At 33.1% G+C, this 23,128-nt stretch overlaps 2 protein-coding genes across 2 annotated transcripts; both read left to right on the top strand.

Annotated features, from left to right (window-relative positions):
• Window positions 1–1,762: 1,762 nt before the first annotated feature.
• On the top strand, window positions 1,763–7,297 carry LOC144566907 (2-alkenal reductase (NADP(+)-dependent)-like). Its single transcript, XM_078316949.1, has 6 exons — window positions 1,763–2,084; window positions 4,284–4,461; window positions 4,646–4,812; window positions 4,931–5,013; window positions 6,495–6,654; window positions 6,830–7,297. The coding sequence occupies exons 1-6, from the start codon at window positions 1,872–1,874 to the stop codon at window positions 7,046–7,048; spliced, it is 1,020 nt and encodes a 339-aa protein (XP_078173075.1). The 5' UTR covers window positions 1,763–1,871; the 3' UTR covers window positions 7,049–7,297.
• Window positions 7,298–13,037: 5,740 nt separating this feature from the next.
• Window positions 13,038–17,362, top strand: LOC144566906 (2-alkenal reductase (NADP(+)-dependent)-like). Its single transcript, XM_078316948.1, has 6 exons — window positions 13,038–13,321; window positions 15,302–15,479; window positions 15,692–15,858; window positions 15,978–16,060; window positions 16,596–16,755; window positions 16,896–17,362. Exons 1-6 carry the CDS (start codon window positions 13,106–13,108, stop codon window positions 17,112–17,114), a joined length of 1,023 nt encoding a protein of 340 aa, XP_078173074.1. The 5' UTR covers window positions 13,038–13,105; the 3' UTR covers window positions 17,115–17,362.
• Window positions 17,363–23,128: the final 5,766 nt, after the last annotated feature.

A 23,128-nucleotide genomic window follows, 5' to 3' on the forward strand; every position in this document is an offset into this window, starting at 1 on the left:
CGACAAATGGATGAAATTGACTGCAGTGAACTAAATAAAATGTTTCATAGGCGCTACGTGCATGGTCAACTTCCTGAGCAATTGCCATTTTTTTTTATTTAAGATTCCTTATTCTCTTCTTTATATAATATTATTTATAAAAGTCGTCAATTTAACGTGTAAAAAAAAACAGACATAAGCTAGTTTATTATAAAGGGGAAGGAGAACAGACAAAAATTAGAACGCGTAAAAATATTTTGTTAATAATTTTAGTAAATAATATTTCGTTTGATGATTAATAGAAGAATAACATTATTGTAAAAGTAATAATTCCACATAGTCATGTACGTGTTATGTCGTGCAGTGAGTCTATAACTAGTTATGTTGTGATTAGAGTTATGTATCGTGTTGTGATAAAATCATATTTTTACATATTGTGCTATATCACGATTAAATTTAGAATGATGCTCACAACACGCTAATTACGCCGTGACTACAAATAACGTGTTCAATCATGATTATCTATTTTTTTTACATAATTTAAATTAATTTATTCGACATTCAACATTTAATCAAAATCTAACAGTTCTAAACACACGTGACCACATTTGTGTCGTGCTAAGTTTCTAAAGAAGAATCGCGTCATGCGAAGAGCCATAACATATAATCGACACACGTATCATTCCGTGACATATTTAATCACAGCGCGATTTTTTTTTCATCTCTAATTTCATGAATATAAGAGTAATAAAAAAAATAGTATTAATTTATTTTAGACCCAAAATTCATGTCTAACGGATCGGATATTATCCAATTTCGTTCGGATCTGTATTCGAAAAAATATTTAAATTATTTGATTATATTTGTATCCAAAATTATCTGTATCTATATCTATATTTATATCCGAAAAATTATAACAAATAGAGATGCGATAAAAATTTTAATTATCTGTAACACCTCTAGTTTCGACGAAAATGACACTAAGGATAATCCCACCGCGTACTTAAATTGTTTTGCTTTCTCATTGGTCAAATTCCAGAAAGGAGCATGGTTCTGAGAGCATCTGCATTCCTGAAACTCTTTGAGTTTCTAATGCAATTTCTAAACCAGTTTCAGGGATGTAGATGAGTTTCTTATTTAGCAACTTTGCTCCAAAGTTTCTTAATAAGAAACCGTTTATAAACTCTGACGTGGCCAAATAATTCGTTGAAATTCTTTTCTCTTGTAATTTATTTGCTGATGTGGCAATTAAGAAACTCTAATTTTGAATTTCAGGGATGTGAGAGTTTATAAACTTTCAGAGATAAAGTTTCTAAAAATTAATTAACAGTTATTTAGAAACTCCAAGAGTCTCAGGGACGTAGATGCTCTGAGTTCTGACTTCTGAACTCTGAAGATTAAAAATAATGAAAGTGACGCAGATATTATTGGTGACACGTAGCAGACTGCCGACCATCCAACTAAATTAACACGAAAAGCTCGGATCCGTATCCTCCCAGGTACCTGACTCAACACAATTGAAACGGACAGTTCAGATTTACTCTCAGCCGGTCGGGATTCGGCATAACAGAGGGGGCAGGATTTTTGTGCTTTGAGATTCGTATCGAGTTAAATAGAACAATTTTAGAGCGTCTGATTCAATTGTACTCAGTCCGGTAACCTGAGGGGATGCGAATTCGAAAAGCTCATGCCGAATGAAAACCCACTTAGCCAGTTTTTTTTTTTTTTGTCATTCAAAGCCACTTGGCCAGTTACCAGCATTAAAATGACCAGAACACATTCCTAACATTTTTCACACATCAATTATTTCTCCCCCATCAACTCTCAAAGTTCCCCTCCCCACCTTCCTAACCCCAAAATCATTTCAAGGACGTCTCGAGATCAAGAGAGAGATGAAGGTGGTGCTGAGGAACTACGTGACCGGGATGGTGAAGGAGAGCGACTTGGAGGTGGTCGCGGCAGAGGCCGTGGAGTTGAAGGTGCCAGAGGGATCGAAGAATGCGGTAGTGCTGAAGAACCTCTATCTCTCCTGCGACCCTTACATGCGGAGCCGTATGAGCAAGCACGAGGACGCCTCTTACAATTCCGACTTTGTACCTACAGAGGTACGCAGTTCGAGTACTGTACAATAAATTAATTTGAAAGGTTTAGAAGGATCTCCGATCTACCTTTCAAGTTCTTTTGTGGATTGCAATCTTCTACTACAAGGACTATGAAATGAAAAAAATTACAATTTCGTCCTAGGAAACATCGGAAATATTTATGTACTTTTTTGTTATATAGTAAAATACAGTTTTTTGTTTTATTTGTTCATGGAACGCTGCGGACCTGCGCGTCTTTGTTGAAGAAAAAAACTTTTCGCGTATTTATTTAAATAAATAATTTAAGGCATTAAATATGCCATCAGGCCCGAAAATGTTAAAGATTTTTCTTACGGAAAAAACACATTTTTTTTTCTTCCTAAATTGGTTTCGCTTCTACTAGGCGTTATTTTATACTTCTCTGTGTGCATAGCTTTCACTGACTTATGGCTGCTATTTTTAAAAAAAAAAAATATGATCAAGTGGAAAAAGTTTTACTATAAGAAAATGGAGAAAAGGATTATCTATTTCTTAACAAGTAATTTTAATAAAATAGCAAGTTACACAAATGGTCCACTAAAAAATAAAAGTATTACACATTCTAGAAACTGTTGAATTGACCGACCACTTGGTGTTTTAAAGCTTGTGATTTTAGAATTAGAGCCTTAAAGAGTAACGTGACAGCTTTCAAATTATTATAAATGTCACATGCCGGAAGTCAGGATGCAATTAAAGAATTTCTGGTGCCTGCTTTGGACAAGAAGAAATAAAAAAATGCTAATTATTATGAGTGAGGTTCAGCCCCTCTCAGTTCTCAAACTGATCAGAATTCATTGGATTTCCCATGCAAGTCTGAACCTTCCCAAGTCAGATTAGATAAATCAGTTCCTTATTGATATCCTAGTCTCTGAATTCGGGCAGCATGGGTGGTGCAATTTGTCATGAATTATCTGGACCAGTGATCTGAAATACACAATCAGGATTTGTATGACAATTCTATAGAATTGGAGTGCAGCTGAAACCTCTGTAACTAATTAAAAGAACTGCCCCTGTATGATTCTTTTATTCTTTACTAAAATAAAATAAAACAACTGGTCAAAATTTTTGTCTTGGTTTGATATTTGATACTTGGGTTCTATAAAGCACACTATGAATCAATACACATACCTGATCAACAATGAAGTATCATTAAAGCTTGAGTAGAACTAGGGTGTTCTTAAGTTCACCAAGCCTCTTGGTGAACTCAAGTCTAAAACCCGTCAAATCGGCTTCAAATGACGAATCCGAACTATTGAAACCTGCCTACCTTACGAGTGATGCGTCTACATGTGAAAATTTTAAACATTAGAATTAATTTAGTATAAAGTCAATCGGTCAAAATTAGAAGGTTAATAAATTAATTTTAATGCATTCATTTTTTGAACGTTTGACCGCTTGACTTTATACTAAATTAATTCAAATGTTTAAAATTTTCACACGTAGACGCATCGCTTGTAAGGTAGGTGGATTTCAATGGTTTGGATTCATCATTTAAAGCCAATTTAACGGGTTTTAGACTTGAGTTCACCAAGGAACTTGGTGAACTTAAGAACACCCTAGTTCTACTCTTAAAGCTTCCTTTAGGGATAAAATGACACCATGTACAAAACCAGTGTAACTGATCCGGTTTAGAATGTGATATCATTAAATGAAGTTTCAGCTCACTTTAGCACTTCCACCTTCCTGGTGATGCAATAATCTCTTAGATTTTTTTTGTCTTGTTTAGATTGAATGAATGCACCGCTAGCTGTCCAGCACAATTCAATTTTGTAAAGGACATGTACCCTGGTGAACCGATTCAGCATAATTGCTCATGCCTAGCAACAATTCAAGGCCCTTGAAATGCACTTGGTTGCAAAATGTTAAACAACAGAAGTACCCTTCACTGGCCAACTTCACTAATTATACCATTCTTCTTTTCATAATGAACCTTTTCTAATACATTGCGCTTTTTTATTCCACCTATTACCATGAATATCCTATATATAGCTTCCAAAAAGTAGACCTGTTTAATATTATTATTATTGTTATTGTTGACTTTTTGAAGGTTCGGTCTTGAGCTTCTCTCTTTAAAAAAGGTGTGCAGGTCCATATGGTATAGGCTTGCTATAGGGACCTTCAAAAATAAAGTTTGACAGAGGTATCAGCCAAATATCTCATTCTGTTCATTTAATTACACTACAGGTGATAACTGGCTTTGGAGTAAGCAAAGTAGTAGACTCTACCCATGCAAATTTTGAAGTAGGAGACTTGGTCTGGGGCACTACAGGATGGGAAGAATATAGCCTGATTACAGAACCCCAAGTTTTATTCAAAATCAACCACCCTGATTTGCCTCTTTCTTACTACACTGGTATACTCGGTACGAGTAACTACTCTGATTGTGTATAAATTTACTATTCCCATCCATTCATCTCAGCAAAAATTGGCTTTCAGCATCACACCCTTGTTTGTTACATGTGCAAATAAAGAATTCATAGGGATATGTCGGTAAAAGTATACTTTGCTAATTTATGCATGGTTTTCAAATACTTGGATATATACAGGGATGCCAGGTTTTACAGCATTTGTAGGATTTCATGAAATAGCATTGGCTAAGGAAGGTGAATATGTGTTCGTGTCAGCAGCAGCTGGGGCAGTCGGGCAGCTTGTTGGGCAGTTTGCCAAGCTTCTGGGTTGCTATGTTGTTGGTTCTGCCGGCTCTGATGAAAAGGTTTGAAAAAATATTAGGAGAATAATGGATGAAATATTTGAAATTTCAAAGCCTCTTAGACCATAGCTTATATATTTGCTTCTCATGTTTAAAATTTTTTAACAATAAATTTAAACAGGTAGAACTGTTGAAAAACAAGTTTGGCTTTGATGATGCATTCAATTACAAGAAGGAACCTGACCTAACTCTTGCGTTAAAAAGGTGATTAAATTGTGTAGTTTGTGTAGCTATGTACATGCCCGAAAAATGTCTTTGAAATGTTGACAATTATTTTCCCATTATTTAGGGAAAATTGGTTATTTGCCACTCCAAAACCTTCAAATTTGAAAAATACCGTCCCGAAATTTGAACTTGTAATAATGTCACTCTAAACTTCATTAATTTCTAATTTTGCCACTCCAAATAATTAATAACTAAAATACCCTCCCTTCTCCTCTTCTTCTCCTGCCATGGCGAAAGGCCTATTCGATCTAGAAAACCACTTCGCTTTCTCCGGCGCCTACCTTAATTGGCACATCAGGTGATAGGTACTGTTATTGAGATCCAGTTTGTCAATTCGATTATTGATACCTTGATGGAAACAAAATCAAAGGAATAGAATTAACACGGAAAGGATATCGAGAACTATGTCTAGCCTAGTTAGTCCTAAGCATTCCTCTTTGTGTGGAAAGACAAATTCCAAATTAAGCTCCAGCTTGAGTTCACAGAAAAGAGAAACACGAGCCATTCATTTTACTCAAAAAAGATAAAAAAATCTGAAAGGAAATGATATCCTTATAAACTAATAAACACCCAAAGATTATCCTTACTCAATCCAAATAAGTGCATATATGAAATGCACATATGACAGGATACAAGTATAATTTTGGATTCATGAACTTTATTCTATAATCAGTTATACTGATGCGGAAAACAACAAACAGACAAGAATTGGCCTTTCGCCATGGCAGGAGAAGAAGGGAGGGTATTTTAGTCATTAATTATTTGGAGTGACAAAAATTAGAAATTAATGAAGTTTAGAGTGGCATTATTACAATTTCAAATTTCGGGATGACATTTTTCAAATTTGAAGGTTTTGGAGTGGCAAATAACCAATTTTCCCATTATTTATAACACACTAAAAGCATAATAAAAGAAAGTTGTTCAAATATTATTGCAAGTTGAACAAAAAAGTCCCTACTGAAGCAAAATAGAACTATTGTCTTGATTAAAAGAGTATGTGTTTGTTCAGTAATGGTATCAAGCAAGTCTTTCAGAAAATAATGATATTAGACCCCGGTTCCCGCAGGTTATCAATTTTCTTGATGCATTGAAGAGAGCAAACTTTCAAAATTAATCTTTTAAGCATTGGATGTCAGAAAAATGTTTGTATTACTAAAAGCATGCTGCACTGTTAATTGCTAATGACCCTGTGCATATTTTATTTGCTTGAGAGAGTACCAAACCACACTCTCGTCAGAAAAATGTTTGTATTACTAAAAGCATGCTGCATTGTTAATTGCTAATGACCCTGTGCATATTTTATTTGCTTGAGAGAGTACCACACCACACTCTCGTCAAAAAATGTTTGTATTACTAAAAACATGCTGCACTGTTAATTGCTAATGACCCTGTGCATATTTTATTTGCTTGAGAGAGTACCACACCACACTCTTATTAAAATGGTTTTGAAATATTCACAGGTGTTTTCCAGAGGGGATTGACATTTATTTTGAGAATGTCGGTGGTGCAATGCTCGAGGCGGTGCTCAACAACATGCGACTTCATGGAAGGATTGCTGCATGTGGGATGATCTCACAATACAACCTGCTTGAGCTTGAGGGTATTCGCAATATAGTCCAGGTAAACTAGAACTAGTACCATGTTAGTACTATCCACTAATTAACCTTTCCAAAATTTGGACTTTTACCAATTAAAGAGTATGTAAATTTCCAGAAGGTAGTGATCCAAAAGGTATGGATTTTGTCATCCATTTTTCTAAAAGTTGGGTCAAACTAATTGACAAGCTGAATCACAGATCATACCAAAGCGAATCCGTATGGAAGGATTTGTAATTGGGGATCATTTTGCAAAATACCGCAAGTTCGAGGAAATTGCGGCGCAACACATAAAAGAAGGCAATATAACTTACATGGAAGACATTGCTGAAGGGCTTGAAAATGCGCCAAGTGCACTGATTGGCCTTTTTGAAGGAAAAAATGTTGGGAAACAAGTAGTGGTTGTTTCTCGCCAGTGATGTTGTCATGCAATGGCTGGTGCGTATGTGCAATGCCATGAGATGTAAGAAACAGGTCCTGTGGTAGATTTAATTATCTTTTTGTATTGGCAGAGTTCCAGATGAAGTGTTGTTTGTGCTTCATCTAATTTATTGTACATGTCATGTTTTCTTAATTTGTAATCCTATATAAGTTTCCCAGTGAGATTTCTGAGTTTAATGGATGTCGAAGCAATCCATCATTCAAATTAAAGCTTCGTTCTTTTACCATATCTTACTCTCTGCTTGTGCTAATTCACATTTATAAGTTCGTATAACATTTCCATAGCACCGTAGTAGATCTAATCAACTACATAGCAAATTTCCCTGTCGATTGCAATATTAGCCAATGGGTGTGCCCTGTGTGGTGAAAATTGGATGGAAACAAGGGACCATATTATGTGGTCTTGCAACTACTTGGATACATTTTGGAAGGTATTAATGAATCAGCTGAACATTTTGACACCCACTGGTACTTGAGAAAACATAATGGATGCTTGTTGGGCACACACACAGGCTTTCAGAGCAACTACGTACAGGGTCGTTGTGGGACCCGACATAGGTGGCAGGGTGCTGGGCTTTATGGAGAGAAATATAAGACTATTATCCCAAGAAAATAAATTAGTTATCCTACTATATGAGTCGAGCCCACAGGTGCAGAACTGGTACAACCAGCTACTGTAGAGGTACACATGGAGGGGAGGTCAAAGAGCAACTGCTACTATTTTAGTTATCTAATTATTGTAAATTCCTGTACATAAGAAAATTATAATCATTCCCTGTTATGAGGGGATTGAGAAGCACCATAATTCCCTGAAATTCCTGTACATAAAAAAATTATAATCATTCCCTGAAATGACCTTTTGGTTTGGATGAAATGACCATGGTGTGATTGTTCAACCTAAATCCTAATTTGTTTAACCTTTGTGAAAGAATATATTTTTCTTTATGATAGTTATTTTATGTGTAATTTTAGAAACGCATCTAGGTTTAGTTTTGAAAAAAAAAAAATTAGCACGGCTCGGTTTTATTGGTGATCAAATAATTTTCAAACTATTGACAATAAATAATTATTTTCTCTATGTGCCCATAAAACGGGACGGCAAAATAATATTTAAATATTTTCCAATTATTTCATAAACCTCTTTCGAAATATTTATTTGTTATACTAAGACATTCCAATATAATATATAATAAATCCAGAATTCTAGATAACCAAATTACGACACGGAAGTATATTTTATGATTAATCATCTCCATAATCCATACAATCATACACAATCTAGTTTAAATAATGAATGATGGTGATATCTTGTGCTACACAATAATCATGAATTAATTCGTCAACACATATATTCTATATTATATTCTAGGGTATGTATATTTTTACATAACCAACTCTTAGAGTTATCAAGACAATTAATTTGAATAAGCGATTAATGCATGAGATAGAAAAAGTTTTGATGTAGGAATAATTTGAACTCATTTTTTGTACCATCTCAATACAGTTTTTCCATCTGGCAAATCTTGTTTATGTCATTATTCAAAGTGCATGTTAGATTAAAATAAATATGTAGAAATGATATTTTCGAGTAATGAAATGGATTTTGAACTTCTACACAAATAATAGATAATGAATTGATACATCTTGAGAACTAGTCAAATTGAACCCAAAATAGACAGTAAATGACTCTTTTTTAAGCATCGTGGAAGCAGAACATGGCAAAATGGGTCACATTCCATATCTCACGGCCACATGGGGAGTGAGGTTTGTTGGAAAAATATGAACTAACCAACTAATTTTAAATCTGAAATTTGATCAATAAAATAAATAACAGTTATATTAAAAATATAATCAAGACTATAATTAAAACTTTGTTACCCGGAGCTGCAAAATGCGGACCTAAGACAACTTCCCGTTCTAAGCGCAAGAATAATCGGTTAAGCTTGCCCCAAGTTACGCCGGTATTCCTCTACCTGCGGGCGCAACAGTGGTAGAGGTTGATGTAGCTTCTTTCAACAATGATAGCAGAATATGTTTTCTATAAAGAAAATATTTGTTTGTGGGAGAATAGAAATTGAGTTTTATGAATTATAGAGCTAAGAAGAAGAGCTAAAGAATGTGAATTATTTTATGGATTATTTGATGATTAGCTCTTCAAGTATCATGTATTATTTATAGACAAATGACATAGCTAGACACCCAGTGATTTTGTACATTCATGATAATTAAAAAGATATTTATTTTACCGTTTTATATTCAATCAAATAAATTCAAACGGCAAAATACAATTAAATGCATTTAAGCATAATTTTTTTGAAACGAATCATATAACTGGTGCAAGCTAATGCCTATTAACTATAAGGATATATGTTACTGTTGAAACGGATCATATATACTTTTGATTCGATCTTCTGTGGTGGATAATGAGCATCTATATTAAAATAACTTATTCACAAATAGCTCTATAATTCATAAAGTTAAAAATCGTTAATATTAAAATAAATATTATTTAAATTTTGAGTTTTAAAATAAATTTCTAACAAGGTTATGGTCCTAACTTCTTCCTGCGCATTTTTTTTTGCCAATATGTTCATTTTGCCTATTAAATAGATCGTTCGAATCCTAGAAAGACGCAGAGTTCATAGTTTATTGTATAAAGATATTCTTGTCTATTAGAAATTTAATATTGTATTTTTTTTTAATATTAAGTCTTAATTTTTCATTCAGGAAAATTAAGTTCACATATTAAGAAACTTGAGGAGCTTGATATCTAGATTATGAAATAGAAGGATAAGTTCAAAAAATTATAGTTTATTTCCAAACAATGATCATAGAAAGGTGCATTTCGAATTGATGGACATATGCAGATTCAACAAACATAAAAACCAACCGCTTCAGGTCGTTGTAGGGTATAACATTACCTTCAATTTATGATTTGAATCAACCAAAACAAATAAAAGTGTTGTCATCTATTTTTTTTTATCATTTTTTTGAGTAAAGTTGGAGATCAAACGACTAGACAGTTTTAATATCCACAAGAGATCTCCATCTGAGTTTCAAACCTGCGACCTTCTACATAAAGAGCATTATCTTTACCAATATCAAAAGTCGGTTTTCAATTTATTTTTACCAAATTAGTTGACAAATGTCAATTAAGGATTTAAGGTTCAAGTACAATTTTTTTTTCTTTAAGCTCTGATAGTGGCAAGGTTAAAGTACAAATTCAACACTAAATCACGCATTCAATTCCCATAGCACTGGAAACATTCAAGTCCGTTCATTTCAACTTTTAATATAAGAATATCCAATTTGCTATGATGCATATTTTTGTGATGTCGACTTAAAAGTAAATAATAACAACGATGTTTTCAATACAAATATATATTTATATCAAATTTATTTTGGTGTATCCCCATCATGGAGCGAGATCAAACCTTTCGAGAACAAATTGATATTCTTTATTTTCAAAACTCTGACAACAAATTGAGATTCTTGATTGTGATCGTTTTATTTAAATATACATAGAATTGTTATTGTTATTGTTTTTCTTAATTAAACAAATCGGGCTAATTAATTTAATTTAATCACAAGTGGTAAAAAGTTAGACCGCTGTCAGGCTAATTAATTTATTGTAACATATTATTGTCAAGGCGGAGCTAGTAAGGGGGTGGACTAATTAGTGTATTCGGACTGTTTTTTAACTTTGCACGAATCTCAAAGTCCAAATAATACTGTTCCTGCGTTAGTCCGAATCTCAAAACAGTTGAGAGTAATTTTCAAACGATAAAGCAGTGGAGTACTATGGACTCGGGTCAGATTCCGCTTAGCATAGTTCTGACTTCTGAGAATCTAAAAATTAAAAAATAAGGTGGGGACGGAGTTTTGACTTGCTAAAACGTTATTGGTGACACGTGGAAGTTGCCAGAGTGACGACCTTCCAACTTTTAGTTTAAACACGACTCTCACGCCGAATTGGCCAGCCTCCTGTATTAAAAAGGAAATCAAATCGTCTGCCCCCGGGGGCCCGGGGTCTCTGCGCGGTGGGACTGGGGTGGGACCGGTTACTGTTTATAAATGAGATTCTACTCGCAGAGACTCTGGGGGCAGAAATTTTCTGCCCCGGAGGGCAAACGATTCGGTCTCATTAAAAAGACCAGACGACATTACCAAGTACCAACATTAACACATGCAAATTTTGAAGTAGGAGACATAATTTCCGCCGGGTTGTCTACAGAGACATATAATTCATGTGCTAGCGCATGGTGTGACGAGTATCTGTAATCTGTTTATGTGTTAGTGCTAATTAGTTTCTGTGCACTTCATAACCTAAGTAGAACTACCTTTTAAAAGTCTATACATAATCTTTCTTTCAAAAAAGAAAATAATTAAAATTGAGGATGTTGTAAGATATGGTCGATAATTTCTTCGTTCAGTTTGGATTTAAAAAATTCAACTCGACGGACAAAAATCTAAAATTCGAAATTAACATGGCCTATATATGAAAAGAGTTGGGACTTGGGATAAAATCAGTATCTGGGCTGTGGGCTGTGGCCTTTTTTGTTGCGACTTTTTCCCGGTAAGCCACATGAAAATGCAACCGACATAATAACATTGCTCAATTGGGTGACTTTGTACGATATGTTTCCACTAGTGACCTCAGCCACACTTTGGACCTGTTCGTATGCTTCGGCTGCCAGAGGGAAACAGGAACGGAAGCGAGAACGGGGTCAATTTGAACAGTCAAAATACTGTGCGCATGGGAAGAAACAGTGATGGCTGAACATGACTTAAGAATCTATTCGGCGTGTTACTGAACAGTATTTTTTAGTTCAATTTTTGTGTTCATTTTCATTTTCAATTGAAAGCCGAACAGAATCTGATAATGAATGAAATTTTAGGTTATCCGGAATATTATTCTTTTGAACCGTTCGGATGACATTTTATTTTTCATTCATTCTCATGTTTTTATTCTCAAATAAATTTTCATCCTATGTAAAATGACGAAAAAAAACGATAAGTCGGATTGAATATCCCCCCCCCCCCCCCCCCCCCAGTGCGTGTTGCTCTCTCTTATCTATTTCTCCAATTTGTAATTCTTAACCATAACGAAATGACATTTAATTATTTTTGCATTGTTTAAATTTTTTTGTATATTTTTTTACAATATTTAATTAATTTTTATACAAAATTTAATTATTATTTGTACAACTTTTTAAATTTTAGATTGATAAGAAATTTGAATAGAAACACATATTTTTAAAATAAATCAAAATTTCATAACTAATCCTACGGTACAATCAAATACTCATTTCAATACATTCTCATAATCATTAGATTTCTATTTTTTTCAAAAGTGGGTTTCCATCTTTGTACTGTGAACCTGTGCTGTGACGTGACCCTCATTTAATTTATTTGTCCGCACTCGGCACATGGACTGGATAGCTAGCCACAATAAACATAGCATAGTAATGTCACCGCACGTCATGACACGTGCCGGCCATGTACCGTGACTCGCATGTTTTGTGACGTGACAATCTTTTGAAAATTTGACACGTCACGCGAAAGATCTAATCATAGCACGTGATTACACTAGTCACGTGTAATTAATATCGTTAGATCTTTATCGAATAATGACTCTTGAATAAACTAACTTAAATTATAAAAAATTAATTAAATATAATCAAACATGACCAATTACAGCTAATTAAACACATCACATATAGTCATAACATAACTAATATTCGGTGACCATTAATTCTTTCAAATTTAATCACAACACAACATTTATTTAGATCCCTGTATACTCATTTGCACGGCTTTACCCGTTGTAGCCATTTACTTTACGTATATTTACAGTTCGTACCAGTATCACAATCTTTTAATGGGGACCGGTTAACACATGTTTGTTTTCTAGAAAGACCAGCATATACGTAAGAATACTATTGGTTTGCCTATCAACATCAAGCTCTCTCCTCCTCTCCTTCAAAGCACTCCCTAGAAAGCAAATTTTATCAAGAGAGCGAGAATCTAGAGAGATGACGAAGGTTATACTGAAGAACTATGTGACTGGGAAAGCGAAGGAGAGCGACTTGGAAGTGGTACCAACGGAGGCCGTCGAATTGAAGGTGCCGGAGGGATCGAAAGATGTGATTGTGTTGAAAAACCTCTACCTTTCCTGTGACCCTTACATGCGGGGCCGCATGACTAAGCACGACACGCCTTCCTACGTTCCCGACTTCATACCTGGCGAGGTATCCATTTATCCAACAATATAAAACATTTCAAGGGATATTTTTGCTAGTTTGTTCCTGCAATTGTTGGTATATATCTCTTTTGCAATTGCCAGATAAATTAAAACGCAAGTAATTAATTTGAACTCATCCTCTAAATTCAGAAATAAAGTCTTTTTTTCTTCTGTTGAGAACTTGTCTTTGATCCAATGATAAAGATACATGATTCTCACGTGGGAGATCATGGATTCAAAACCAACAAAGTGAGAAAATCTTCTATAATATACATATGAGTTTGAAAATATATTGGGTAGCTTGATTTCCAACCCATGATGTCAAAAAATAATTCTTCTTCTGTTTGTTTTTATTAGAGAAAATTAATTGTACATTTGTACCTCAATTTTTTCTATTTACGTTCAAATAAAGAAAAAAAAATATAGATAAGATGATTCTCAAGCCCACAAATAATTAAGATATGTATAGCTTTCATTTGATTTGCTACAGATTATTCTTTTCCGGGTGAATTGCACTAGCTATTTTGTTAGCAGTTAACCTATATTTAGACTGAAGCTATTGTTTAAATTAGTTTATTATAGACCATTTCTAAAAAAAAAAAAAGATTATCTATTGAGAGATAGGGCGGTAGCTCAGTTTGCTAGGAGAAAAGTCCTAGCTAGGACTGTGGTTACCCAAAGGTCGAGAGTTCGAGTTCCACTCACAACTTCGCAGCTTCTGCGAAGCTTTTAAAAAAAAAAAAATTTACAATTAATTTCCGAAAAGATTCAAATCATTAATAATATGCTGCGGGCATATGTTTAAATTACTATCAACATGCAACCAAAGTTATTTGTTACTTCAGTTTACACTGTTAAATATGTCAATAGAAGATATATATAGCTGAAATTATGTAATCCTTTTGTCTAGTTCACCCAATTTTTTATTTATTCAAAAAATTACTAATTTTCTTCAAATAATGGAGAGATGTCATAAAACGACATAAAACAAAACATGTTTTTAAATTCCATTTAGAACCTAATGAAAATATAAAAAAAAATTCCTCATACAATATTCAGAATCTTTAATTTTCTGTAATTTGTTACCAAAAAGTTAAAAGGTGTTAAGTGAAACTAAACAAAATAAAAAATATAGTATGATAGATGAGCGTCACAAACTTTTTTTTTTTCTTTTGCTTTCATCTACAAATTTTTGGCGAATATGCGATGACTAGTACTCAAAACAGTAAATTGCTGTGACCACAACATTTAGAAAAAAAAACAATGACACGAAAACATGTGATCTTAGACAATTGTTAGGTCAAATGTCATTTTATCGGTCCCGGTCTTTCTTTTTCAGGATGGTTTGAACTCTAATTGCTGCTGAATTATACAAAACTAGTTCGTATTAGCAAAGTAGCTAACAAATGAATTGGGTTCAAGGCCCAAATTTATTTGTCCCATTTTGGGCTGACCCTTGAGCTCATTTCTTTTCGTTTTAGCCTTTTTGGGGTAAGAGAGAAATAGAAAGAAACAGCTTGTCAGATAGGATCATCACTTAAATCTTGTAATACTTATAGTTCACAGTGAACTTTATTGGTTCGTATCTTTCCAGTTTAGTTGGTAAGGATCAAACCACTTCATATTTGATTTGTTCTTTCATGTAAATTTTCTTGAGCGCACAGGATGTGTTTGACGAATTGCTGAGTTGAACCTCGTGTCCAGTAATATTCCCTAACACAACCTGGCACAGAATAACTAAGATTTTTTATGTTAGAAGCAAATTGACTCTTTGGATAGCAAGTACATAACCATGTATTATCAAATTAACCACTTTTCACTTAATTAGTTATTATTATTCCTTTTTTTTAAATAAAGGCAAAAGTCCTGTTTCATTGATATGAAAGTATGAAACTGTTAATTACATTGTAAGTATTATTGTTCTTGTCTCCTTCAATTATATATATATATATATATATATATTTTTTGCGTTTTCATTATGTAACAGGTAGTAACAGGCTTCGGAGTCAGTAAAGTGATTGATTCAACACATGCGGATTTTAAAGTGGGAGATTTGGTGTGGGGCACCACAGGATGGGAAGAATACAGTCTAATTTCAAATCCCCAGAATTTTTTCAAAATTAACCATCCGGAGTTACCTCTCTCATATTATACCGGTGTTCTTGGTAAGTGCTACGTTGCTTATAAGGCTTATAGTTTCATCTATTCCCCTTGAAAATGTGGCCATGAGGTTTTAGTTTGCACTGCATAGAGCATATGCTAAAAAATGAATCCGGGGGGGTGGGGGACTGGGGGGGGTATATAGGTAGGATGTATTTATTGTTCGGAATTGGTATTTCATGGTTATCACAAATTTGACCTTTCCTTTCCTGTGCAGGAATGCCAGGTCTTACAGCATATGCTGGATTTTATGAAATAGCCTCACCTAAGGAAGGGGAGTATGTTTTTATATCAGCTGCAGCCGGGGCAGTTGGGCAGCTTGTCGGGCAATTTGCCAAACTTATGGGTTGCTATGTAGTTGGTAGCGCCGGTTCTGATGAAAAGGTTCCAATAATATGACACATATTCTGAGGCTATTTTGAAATTTGAAATTCCCACCAGATTGATGCTTTTATTGATGTTTAAAATTGTTGACATTGTTTTTTCCCTAACAATTTAAACAGGTAGAACTGTTGAAAAACAAGTTCGGATTTGACGATGCATTCAACTACAAAAAGGAATCTGACTTAGATTTAGCATTGAAAAGGTGATTAAATTTTGCAATTTCTGGGGTCAACTGTCATAGATGTGATCAGGTCAAATGATATTAGAGTTGGCTGGATTTAAGGTGACATGTCATTAGGAAGTATCTTGTAGACAGTTTCAATTTTTCCAGTCCACATTGTAAACAAAAATTATTGTTATTTTTATGTGGTTAGAGGCATCAATAGAAGGGACAAAGGGCAATTTATTTTGCTGGACAATCTTTGATGCAATTCAAGGGATGTCACTGCTAAACAAATTGATGTCTCATCTTCTAATCAATATAATCCTTATATATACGGTTCAAGGTTCATGATAAACAAAAAAAATTAGGTAACAAGTTCAATTTATTTAGCCCACAAAATTTTCATTTATCTTCGACAAATTAGCAGACACCTATGGCAGAGTCTGTCTGTGAAGCTTATTTTCTTTGAAGGCAATTAGCATTTCTGAAAGGCATTCAGGCTAAAAGTATTTTGCATTTTCAAATGCATTGAAACTAACCGTTCTTTCAAATGTTGCTTCATTATGATATATAGGTGTTTTCCAGATGGCATCGACATATATTTCGAGAACGTCGGGGGCGCAATGCTCGAGGCTGTGCTTAATAACATGCGCTTGCACGGGAGGATCTCTGCATGCGGGATGATCTCTCAGTACAACCTGGCCGAACCCGAGGGCGTTCGCAACTTATTTCAGGTGCAATTAATTAGTAAATTTAGTAAAATAACATGCATTTTACTAGTGCAAATTCTGATGTAATGTTTAATTAAGGACTTCATGTGCAACTCTGTTTGGAACATAAAGCTAGTACTAATTCTAAATTTTATTAATCCCAGATCATTCCAAAGGGAATCAGGATTGAAGGCTTCCTAGTGTTCCATCACTATGCAAAATACCCCAAGTTTGAGGAAATGACAGTGCAGTACATAAAAGAAGGCAAGATAATTTACGTAGAAGACACAGTCGAAGGGCTCGAAAATGCACCAAGTGCTCTTATCGGGCTTTATGAAGGCCGCAATGTCGGCAAACAAGTGGTTGTTGTTTCCAAAGAGTGATGTGACCGGTCTAGTATGTTGTATTGGCAGAGTTATAGAACTTGAACAAGTGGTGGTTGTGGTCATCTTATTTAGTGCTCATGGTACCTCTTCTTGATTTTTGTTCCGATTTGGTTTCCTAGTGTGTTTTGTGCATTTTTCTGATTTTGGTTGATGCTCCAGAATGGCATTGTTCAAATCTATGTTTTTCTTTCTCCGTTGTGTACTTCTATGTTCTATCAATAAGCATTCAACTTATAAGCTTTCAATATTCCTATATACACAGCTAGACTAGAACTCCGGAAAATCTCATATATTTTAAGATTTTATTTTTTTAATCTTTTTAATGAAACAATTTAGTTCAACTTTATGCAACAGTACAATGGCGATTTCTCTCTTATTCTTGCTTTTAGGCTTGATAGTGTGTACTAGATTGTCAAATTGCCCCTTTAGACTTGGAGAAGGGATGATCCATTTTAATATATGGTGCATAGAGAACATATATTATGTTATAGTTAGTAAAATGCAAAATTAATATTTAACTCATGGAAGGTTCCCATATATTTTTATTGAGAATCTCGGATAAATTTTTGTCGGATCTAAAATTACAGGTTGAAGGCTATGCAAACTGATTTCTGTTTCTTAGAAAACACAAAAAAAAAAAAAAATAATAATAATAATAACCATTTCAACTGGCTATATTCAATTGTTGTTTTTATATTGATCCTAATGTTTAATTCAAGAAGCTTTGTTAACATATACTCTGTGTGTAAAGGTTGAAGTCTTGTTATAAATTCTACAACCTGATGTATATTTGTTCTGTTTATCTACTATTTTACTTATCATCTCTGGTCTGCATCTCGCTTACAGTGAAACCTGTGTGCATGTTGTTGGAGAATACCAAAGTGTGAAAATTTTATTATGGATGATGGATCGGCATTTGTCATGCCTTGCTGTTCAGACTCTGTTCTGAACTAATTGTTTTAGTTTTTATAATTGTTCTGAACTAAATTATTTCTACCGATTGCTAAATGTCAAATTAGACTGAGCCATCATCCATTGCAATATATTGATAACATTAATTGAAGTTCCTAAATCAGAAAGAAAAGGCAATCAATTGGGGTATCTTTGTGAGTTCTTAAAATTTAGAAGGATAAATATAATATGGCGGAGAAAGTCTGATGTATAGTTTTACATTTTGTTCTTCAAATTTGTGTAAATACTACATTTTTAATCAATATATTTATTTTAACGGTAATTGCCGCTAACCATAATAAAAATATAATATAATTAATTTTAGAAGGGATAATACGTAATTTCGAGATCTATAAAGGGTATACATAAAATTCCCCCTTGTATAAGATACTTTCAAATTTTCTGGGCTTGTATACATGTACCAACAAAGGTTAATTAGCCCGTTTGGAAAAGGAAACTTGGGGCCTGTTTATAATAGCCACTTAATATATCAATATCAAAACCCAAGTTAATGTACAAATTGGGTCCAGACTCCCCATGAAAAGTACTTGTCCAAGGTGAGCTTTGCTGTGTCCGGATTTACACACGAAAGTTTTATATTCGTGCAATTTTAATATTTGTATAAATCAAGTAAATACGAATTTTAATGCGAATCGGATCTGATCAGACATTGAACTATCCCACTTTTGGCCCTGGTTGGTGAAATTATTGCTGTCAATGTTTCTCCGCACGCGCAAGTAGAGAAGTGCGCATCCGTAACTTAAAGTCTTAAACTTTAAATTTACTTAAACTCAGATATTTAAATTTAATTCGAACTAATTTAAACATTACATAGCAGATAATTCCCTCTTTATAAATTTGTATGGTCTAGATTTTTTTATAAACAAACTAAAATTTTATCATCATAAAATACACTTCAAAATGAAAAACGTGTAATCCTCGCTACTAAATAGCACGCAAATTTTTTTGGGATTCAAAGCTCTATTCACCCAAACAAGATCTGAGCCGTTCATTTAATAGATCTGAGCCACTCATCAAAATACATTTCAATCTCAGCCTTTAATTAATAAATTTAGATTTTATGTATCTGTTTCATGTTGTCAAATATGTAGAAATCTAAATTTAATTAAAACCGTATCCACTACATGAAAAGCCACATAATAATTCAACAAAATCTCCACACGTTTTCCCTTCTTTCCACGCACTCCACGCGTTTTCCTTCTCTCCACGAATAGGCACCGGACACGCGTCACGCAAAAGTTGGAATATCTCAACGGGATACGCAAAAGTTGAGATATCTCAGAGGATACATTCCCGGATCTTCCGTGGCCTGTTTTATGTGGTTGTTTGTGTTTCCATTTATTAACAATTCATTGATTTTTGTTTCTCTCATTATTAATTAATACATTATGATAAAATCAAATAAATATTAATCACATCTAAAAAAAGTAATCAAAATAATATTTCAATCCCGTTGCAACGCACGGACACTTAGCTAGTACGTAAAAAATACCGAATAGACTAAATCGGACTTAAGTATAAAACAAGCTAGAAAGGCCATCCTAGTTAAATCTAACTAAATTACTTGTTATTCTGTATGAAATATTAAAGAGGAGGGTTCAAATGTCTTTATTTGTTGTGTCTCCATGCCTCTCTTTTTAAAAATATTACTAAATCAAAATTTAAATCATAAACATTAAAATAAAACAATTAGATGTGATCTATGTTATTTCCTCTATCTACTCATAAAAAAATATCACATTTCAATTTTATTTTTATGTAAATCAATCATTTGAAAAATCAACGTTTAGAAATAATCCACATTAATACGTTTTTACAAGTTCTTGATGATAATCAAAACAAAGTTGAAATGTCACAATTTTTTACATGTGCATAGATAAAATGATGTATATCACATCCAACGGTTTTAGTTTGACTTTTAAGTTTTAAATTTTGAGTTATTAAAGTTTTTAAAAATAGAGATATAATAGAGACACAAAAAATAAAGATATTTGAACCCTTCTCGTTATTTTTTTTGACAAGGAAAAATGAGAGTCTAGCTCCCAATTTCCATTAATTGAGATACTAGATGTATCAATTTTACATAAGTGAAAGTAAACGACATAATTTAAAAATTGAAAAGAATTCTAAAATGGAAATCCATGATTGTAGAATTTTGCAAGTCTTGTTGCTTTTGGTACTTGCAGTGTCTCTGAGTTGCTTCAGTGTTTATGAAGATTGATTGATTGGTTGTTCTATTGAAACTACGCATCGGACTCACTCATTATATCTTATTATTGACAGAATTGTTGGTGTTTTGTACTTTTCTCTGAATATTCTGGCACATCTCTCTCCAAATGACTAAGCACGTTGTCTTCCGTATTCAGTATGCATTCTCTGAAATTTCCTTGGCTGAAAACCCCATCTCTTTGTTGCTCTGTCAACTGTGCAATGACCTGCCTGGTGTATGTGCATAATTTAAACAAATGTAGCACCGTTTCCTGTTCTCCCTTGCAGAGGCTACATCTGTTTAGCATTTGCCATCCCTTCCTGACTAGATTATCTACTGTCAGAATTCTGCCCTTCTCATTATTAAAATATATAATACCTAACAGGCTTGATTAAATATGAAAATTGGAAATTATACACTTCTCAAGCTCCTGCTGATAATTAGAAGTTACTTTATCATTCTCAAGAGTATATTATGAATTTGTGGAAATCATACAACCAATAAATGCATACAGCCTTTTGAAAATTCAATCCATCACGGTGCACGAAAAGTCACGTTAGAAAAAATCAATTTTTTTGTTTAACGGTCAAAATAATATCCTTAGGTCACATCACAAGTTCAGAACTATTTTTTCTAATATTTAAAATTTTAAAAATGATTACTGTTAGTATTATTATTATTATTTATTTTGATTTTGTAATTCCGGTTGAATTTTATTTCAACTACTTAAATAATTAGAACTAAAGATTTGACCGTTGCTGTTTAAATTTTAAAAACTTGACCGTCATCTTCATTTAAAAATAAAATAAAAATCATGTTAGCCTAGCTCATAAATGCATCAGCATCCGTGACAGAGAATTAAAAATTATCTATCCAACGACCTAGATATAGACTCCTTATAACCCCGTCAATTTGATAAGGTCCAGGGCACATTAATTAAGATTCAGTAATTTTCATCGGTGTTCTAATTTATTCATTTCAAATAAGATGTTGCTGTTCAAGCCTAATTATATAACAATGTACCTCTAAATTATATTTGATTTTAATTGTAAAATGTTAAATTATCCAATCAAACATATAAAACAGATGACCACTATCTGATAACAAACCATGCCATAATTTTAATATTAATTTAAAAAAAAATAGAGGAGTTGAATCATATTATTCCAACGTTTTGGACAACTATTTCAATTATGTCAATAATATTAAAAAAATACATATTCATATAGATATTTTTGCTGAATATTTTGACGTTGATTTCAATGCTTAAAAAAAATAAAGCAAGCATGGATGATCTGCAGGATTAATTATTTATAATTCTTAGATGAAGTATTTATTTGTTTCACTAATTACATGGCATGTTTAGCACTTTCTCCCCTCTGTTACGGTAATTAAAGTAGATCTACTGACAGGTCAACCCCTAGGTTGATGAAAACACCTCAGTTATCAGTTATCACTTTAATTTAATCCAGTTTATTGGATTCATTTCTGGAAGCTACCTATTTATTTAGGAATTCAAGGTAATTTGGCCCTTGCTCAATCAAAGAATTTCCCTAGGACATAAAAAATGTTAAATTTAAAAAAAAAAAAAAGTTATTTGATAGAAGATAATGTTCTTCATGTACGATACTGTGTTTAAATTTATTTATTATGATTATTAAACAGTTAGGTGATTTAATTTTTAACCTCTTTGTATATATTTTTATATAGAAAAAAAATATTATTGGATATTTTTTGTGTGTGTTTGTTATTCTCATTTGATTTGGAGGATCATTTTTTGCTGACAACTTCTAATACCACAATCATGAGCTGTATCGCAACACAGCGTCTTAGTGGCCAAACAGTTATTATTATTATTATTATTATGATTATGCATTGAATTGAACTTGAACCAAGTATATGTCTTTTCCTAAGTCGAGCACATAAAAATTATCACCTAACACAAACATATGTTCTTAATATTAACAAAATAATAAAAAATATGGTCGATCTAAAAATATCCGTAGCTCAACTAGAATGCGTATCCTACTCAAAAAGGAATCTTTTCAGTTAATAAATCTCAACTGTCTGATTTTAAACAAAGCCAATCCGGCGCCTGCTTATGATATAATAAACCCTTTAATATTAATGGAGATTTAGTCTACACAAATTTTAAAACATATCGAATAATCAATATTCATTGACTCAAAATATTACCTTTGAGTTAACGCAAAGGATACGAATTCGCTTAACTGGCCCTTTTTCTAAAAAAAAGACGATGCTAAAATATCCCATCAAATAAATCTAACAGTAAGGAACAGATTTTGAAGTAATGCTGGAGGTGCTTAATAACTTTCATAATTTTAAATCTTTTATCGTGTTTATACAAATTTAATTGAAAATTGATTTATTTTAAGTTTTTTTATAATTTAAGTTTCTTCATAAAATATTACATGTGTTTTTGTAAAGGTAATAGCATTAATATGCCTACTAATAATTTGATTGATAAAAAAATATATTTACAACGGATTAAGTTACTCTCATTCCTAAATCTACTCATTTATTCTCACGAAATTTTCTAAATTACTCAAAATAACATTAATCACCCTTAACCATCCTTCAAATTATTAAATCTACTCTTTAACTAGATCTACTCTTCTAATTAATTCTATTTATATACACTTATCACTTTAATACTTTAATTTCTGTCTCGCTTCACAATCGGATTCTCTATTTCGACCGCTACCACACTCCGACGACTGGATGTACTTACTGTCGTGCTCCGATCGAGATGAAAACTCTACGCTCTGAGCTCCTATGATATCACACTCTTGATTCTGATCGACTTCGC

This window comes from Carex rostrata, chromosome 15 (genome assembly GCF_964058835.1).
Source record: "Carex rostrata chromosome 15, lpCarRost1.2, whole genome shotgun sequence".
NCBI lineage: Eukaryota > Viridiplantae > Streptophyta > Magnoliopsida > Poales > Cyperaceae > Carex > Carex rostrata.